The 5,334-nt window shown below is 43.6% G+C and overlaps 1 protein-coding gene across 2 annotated transcripts; it reads left to right on the forward strand.

The window, feature by feature from the left end:
• The first annotated feature begins 3,072 nt into the window (after positions 1–3,072).
• LOC120034449 (estradiol 17-beta-dehydrogenase 1-like) lies at positions 3,073–5,097 on the forward strand. 2 transcript variants are annotated; one of them, XM_038981014.1, is made up of 6 exons: positions 3,073–3,261; positions 3,637–3,798; positions 3,982–4,161; positions 4,288–4,381; positions 4,488–4,671; positions 4,852–5,097. In XM_038981014.1, the coding sequence occupies exons 1-6, from the start codon at positions 3,165–3,167 to the stop codon at positions 5,017–5,019; spliced, it is 885 nt and encodes a 294-aa protein (XP_038836942.1). In that variant the 5' UTR covers positions 3,073–3,164; the 3' UTR covers positions 5,020–5,097. The 2 variants fall into 2 exon arrangements, with proteins under 2 accessions (XP_038836942.1, XP_038836943.1); XM_038981015.1 differs by having other exon boundaries at positions 4,488–4,678; positions 4,852–5,059.
• The last annotated feature ends 237 nt before the right edge of the window (positions 5,098–5,334 follow it).

Raw genomic sequence — 5,334 nt, forward strand, 5'->3', positions numbered from 1 at the left:
GTTGGACTATCTAAACCGGATGCAACCTGTATATAGACGGTCCATGAATCGGCGAATGTGAGTACTTTAAGTTGAAAACAACGGTCAGACATCTTGGGATGCAGTCTCCAGTTCTTTATACCTCAGTGGCTGTAACAATGGTCAGTTGATGATTAAATCTACAAAATAGTAATCAGTCTCCATCCTATTTGTATCCACATGGAGAGTGGATAAAAACTGAGTTTTGTTAGACTTGAGATCCTGACTGCACACAATGTACATGAAGGTTGGGTTTTTTCATACCTACCCACATGCCACAACTGGCACCACATAAGTAATCATCAATTCGGAGTGCAACTGCATGCGATCCAATCGTAATGCCTGTGGCAAATTTGGATATCCCAATGGGGCTAGTTAGGGACCATCGGTAAATTACACAATGTACATGGGACAATATGTTTTAAAAAATCCAATAGCTCCAAATTTCAATGACTTAAAAATCTCAAACCAACTTTAAATTGTAGAAATTCATATACAAATATTGAAAACATTTAATAGAAAGACTAAAAGATGTGCAACATGAAAATATTGTCCATTTACATTGTGCAATTTATTGACGGTCCCTAACAAGCCCCGGAGACAGGCTATCCAAAGGGAAACCAATTTTGCCACAGGTCACACACCAGCCAGCTGAAGCTAATTGGTGAAATAATTTGGCTAACTCTTCCCACCTGCGAACACACACAAGCGACACCCACATCAAACCACACCCCAAAATCAACTCAAGATTGAATTCAGTCATGGTCGCTAGCAAGTCAGTTCTTATTTTACAATGACAGCCTACCCCGGCTAACCCTTCCCCTAACCCAGATGACGCTGGGCCAATTGTGCGCCGCCCTATGGGACTCCCGATCACGGCCAGTTGTGATACAGCCCGGGATCAAACCAGGGTCTGTGGTGACGCCTCTAGCACTGAGCTGCAGTGCCTTAGACCGCTGCGCCACTCCGGAGCCATGCAGAAATTCTCCAATAAAAATAAACGTTCTACCACACCATGTTATTATTTGGAAGCCTATTTGATTTGGAGTTCGGACATATAATGTTTGTATGTGAAAACTATTTCTAAGATGCATACTTTCAATTTTTCCAAACTAACCCTAACCCTTTTCCTAAACTTAACATAATTCTCCTAACCTGTGGCATAAGTTCTCAGAAGTCAAATGTCAAGGTTTCAGCACTGGCCTCTGCTATCTATTCCAGCAAGATAATGCATAGGCCTATATATTAACATTTGTGCTATAACTTAGTTCCTCTGGCTAGAGGTCTGGACTTAAATGGCACAGTTCTTAGGATGGATTTGAAACAATGTTTCAGCCTACCCTACCATAGCACTAGACTGCAGCTTTCCAAAACAAAGAGCATCCACATGACACTCACTACGAACCCTATAACTATCCTACCAGGGGTTTACAGGCTTTACATTACTGGCTATGTAGTCATTTCAGCCAATGCATTTCTGGTAATTGTGGGTGTCAGTTGGCCAGTATAGCCAACGAGAGACTAATTATACTCCAAAATGTCTCTATTCTTCCTTTTATCCAAGATCCTTTTGTGTTCTTCACTGGCTGTTCTCAACATTATTGTTTTAGGTGGAGTGTTAGCGGTCCACTGTGTATTCTTGGAGAATGTGTGGTCAGTGTGGGTTTGAGTGTGACCAGATACTGACGAGAGGGCCCATTGGCTAGGGCTCCTGTGCTGCACACATTGATAATGACAGTGCTTCCATCTCCTGGTTAAAGTAACTAACTGCTGTAGGGATCTTTATTGTTCCAGATCATTTTTCTCAGGTTTGGCATTTTTTGTTTTCAAATGATGTGATAGTTTGGCTGACACTATCAGTGGGTCATATTTATTTGGTTTGTTTGGATCCCCCATTAGCTTTAGCAGAAGCAGCGGATACTCTTCCCAGGGTCCACAAAAAAACCACAAAACATGACAAGTAACAAAACACTGATAGACTGATAGATAAGGACAGTCACACACATTTCAAATACAACTATATACACACCATACAACAAAAAAAGAATACAAACAACACAACTAAAAGAGAATGTGTGTGTTAGAGTGTGTCTGTGAGTGCGCGCACGTGCGTGTGCCTGTCCCCTCACAGTCCCTGCCGTTCCATGAGATGTTGTTTAATTTGTTTTTTAAAGGTCATTTTGTTGTTTGCTTGAGTAATTGGAGATGGAAGGGAGTTCCATGTGATCATGGTGCTGCATAATACCGTGCGTTGCCGTGAATTCGTTTTGGACTTGGGGACTGTGAAGAGACCCCTGGTGACATGTCTTGTGGGGTATGTATGGGTGTCTGAGCTGAATGTTATTTGATTATGCAGAGAATCAGGAATTGTCATCACAATAATATTTCTCATAAAAACTAGAAGAGAAGCAATGAATCTCTCGTCAACCCTCAACCAGGAAAGACTGGAATGCATGTTGTTGATGTTAGTTCTGTGTGTGCAGTTAAGGGCAAGGCCTGCTGCTCTGTTTTGAGTCAGCTGCAGCGTTGCTAGGTCTTTCTTTGCTGCACTTGACCATATTACCGGACAGTAATCAAGATGGTACAAGACCAGAGCCTGGACAACTAGTACAGTTGATTTGTGTCAAAAACGCAGAACACATTTTTTATAACAGACATAACCCTCCCCAATCTTCACAACAACTTTGTCAGTATGACCATCCACAAGTGACTATCCAATGTTATACCTAGGAGGTTAGCTTCCTCAACTTGCTCAACGCTCCACAACTCCAGGTGAGGTTTAGGTCTTAGAGAATGTTTTGAACCAAATAGGGAGTGAAAGGGCTCGGGTCATGGGTTGATGGCCACAGACAGACCTCGTGGGAACACCTGGCCTAGCAAAACTTCATCCTGGGCTGGGAAATGAGAGCATGTTTACATTCTAGGGACCTTGTTTACATTCTAGGGACCTTGTGATAGGGATGACAGTGAAAACATGACTTTGAGCATCAGCAAACAACACAAACTGGATCTCTTCCCATACCATCTCACCTCACACCCCTCATCAAGCCCTACTGAGCTGCTCCGTGTATCTCCTGGTCTCCTTCCCTCAGACCTCATCTCTCCGTTAGCTAGCAGACCCAGAGGACGTGTAGACCAGCAGCCCAATGGAGCAGACAGTGGTGCTGATCACAGGATGCTCCTCGGGGATAGGCCTCAGTCTGGCCGTCCGGCTGGCCTCGGATCCAGCGAAAATGTACAAAGGTAAGCAGTGACTGACTTGCAAGGACATCACTGTACAGAAAGCGTTTATTTTGTTCAGTGCCATAAGATCATGCAATAAACAGTATGGATACAATACGTGGCGTGTTTGTTGCATGAGGGCTTTGAAGCAGTAAGCTCACTCTGGGTATTATGCCTGTTTACTACATGGCATCCACATATTAGAAAACATGTTTTGGTTGGTTTATCTGCGTCACAATGTAATTACAGAAAATTCTAGTTTTGGAAACTATGGTGACAATATAATGTCAATGTCAAGCTCTGTATTTCATCCGTTTTGTTTCGTACATCTTTAATGGTAAATCTCTGATGGGGAAATCTCTGATGTCCTTGACCACTGATATCAACTCTGTTTAGTCTATGCCACCATGAGGAATCTTGCCAAGAAGGAGCGTCTGCTGGACTGTGTGAAGGGCCTGCACAAGGACACCCTGGACATCCTCCAGATGGACATCACTGACCAGCGGTCCATTCTGGATGCCAGGGACAGGGTCAGGGAGAAGAGGGTGAACATTCTAGGTACGACCAGAGTCATGACTTACAGTAATAGTGTTAATTCGTGTGTGTGTGGTTGTGTGTGTGAAACAGAAGAACAGATGTCCTTCATATTTTTACATCAACGACAATTTCTTTACATGTATACAGCATACAGGATGTCATGTGCTCTGGCTTTCTGTTTGTCTGTGGTATTCATGTTGGCAGTGTGTAATGCTGGTGTGGGGTTGATGGGGCCGCTGGAGGCCCAGTCCCTGGCCACCATGAGGCAGATCCTGGAGGTCAACCTCCTGGGCACCATTAGCACCATCCAGGCCTTCCTACCAGGGATGAAGGCCCAGGGCCATGGACGTATCCTGGTCACTGGCAGCATCGGTGGGCTACAGGGTGAGAGAGAGAGAACAGGGCTGGGGTGACATTACCCTTAGACACTGCTCTAAGGTCAGATTTGGGGGTTTGTTTAGTATTTATTGCCATGATAGTCACATATCTCTGTGTGTTATTGTATTGTAGGACTCCCCTTTAATGAGGTGTACTGTGCCAGTAAGTTTGCAGTAGAGGGCGCCTGTGAGAGTCTGGCCATTCTCCTGCAGCACTTCAACATCCAGTGAGTGCAGACAGTCATCAGCTCATGTATCCCTTTGTCAGTGTTTCATTTTGGATGTGCACTGTATCTGTGTTGGTACTGATTGACTCCATCCACCATCGTGCAGTGTGAGTCTTATTGAGTGCGGCCCTGTCAACACGGATTTCCTGGACAACCTGCAGAGGGCAGAGCCAGGGGACTCTTCGCTGCAGCAGGTCGACGCCCACACACTCAGCCTCTATGACACGTACCTGCAACACTGTGGGATGGTGTTCCAGAACGCAGCTCAGGACACAGAGGATATTGTGAAGGTACAAGGTACTGCTTACTTGACATCTATTAGTTATTTAGCTGATCTGATAAAGGTGCTCCTCCCTGTCTCCAGAGCATGTACATATGTATGTATATGATACTAGATATTTATAGATTTTCTATGGAAGTGTAAGTAGTACTGATGAGTAGATTTAATAGCTGGAGCCCTCTCAATACAGGTATTTCTGGATGCCATCCAGTCATCGAACCCTGCATTCAGATACTACACCAACAATGCCCTCATTCCGCTCAGCAGCCCTAAGATCTCAGCACTGGACGGGTCCCAGTACATCAGAAATATGAGCAAGATCATCTTCTCAACCAATGGGAAAGGGGAACAGAAATAGCCATCAAACTATATAATATAATATAACCCTTTACTTTATACAATCAGTACCAGTCAACAGTTTTAGAACACCTATTCATTCAAGGGTTTTTCTTTATTTTGACTATTTTCTACATTGTATAATTATAGTGAAGACATCAAAACAATGAAATAACACATATGGAATCATGTAGTAACCAAAAAGGTCTTAAACAAATCAAAATATATTTTATATTTGAGATTCTTCAAAGTAGCCACCCTTTGCCTTGATGACAGCTTTGCACACTCTTGGCATTCTCTCAACCAGCTTCATGAGGAATGTTTTTCCAACAGTCTT

Source organism: Salvelinus namaycush, chromosome 41 (assembly GCF_016432855.1).
Source record: "Salvelinus namaycush isolate Seneca chromosome 41, SaNama_1.0, whole genome shotgun sequence".
NCBI classification, from domain to species: Eukaryota; Metazoa; Chordata; class Actinopteri; order Salmoniformes; family Salmonidae; genus Salvelinus; species Salvelinus namaycush.

Excerpts from the sequence above, each read along its gene's own strand:
- LOC120034449 (XM_038981014.1), top strand. The coding sequence starts at position 3,165 with ATGGAGCAGACAGTGGTGCTGATCACAGGATGCTCCTCGGGGATAGGC. Across the intron at positions 3,262-3,636 it reads TCCAGCGAAAATGTACAAAG|TCTATGCCACCATGAGGAAT; the intron begins GTAAGCAGTGAC and ends AACTCTGTTTAG. Across the intron at positions 4,382-4,487 it reads CTGCAGCACTTCAACATCCA|TGTGAGTCTTATTGAGTGCG; the intron begins GTGAGTGCAGAC and ends ACCATCGTGCAG.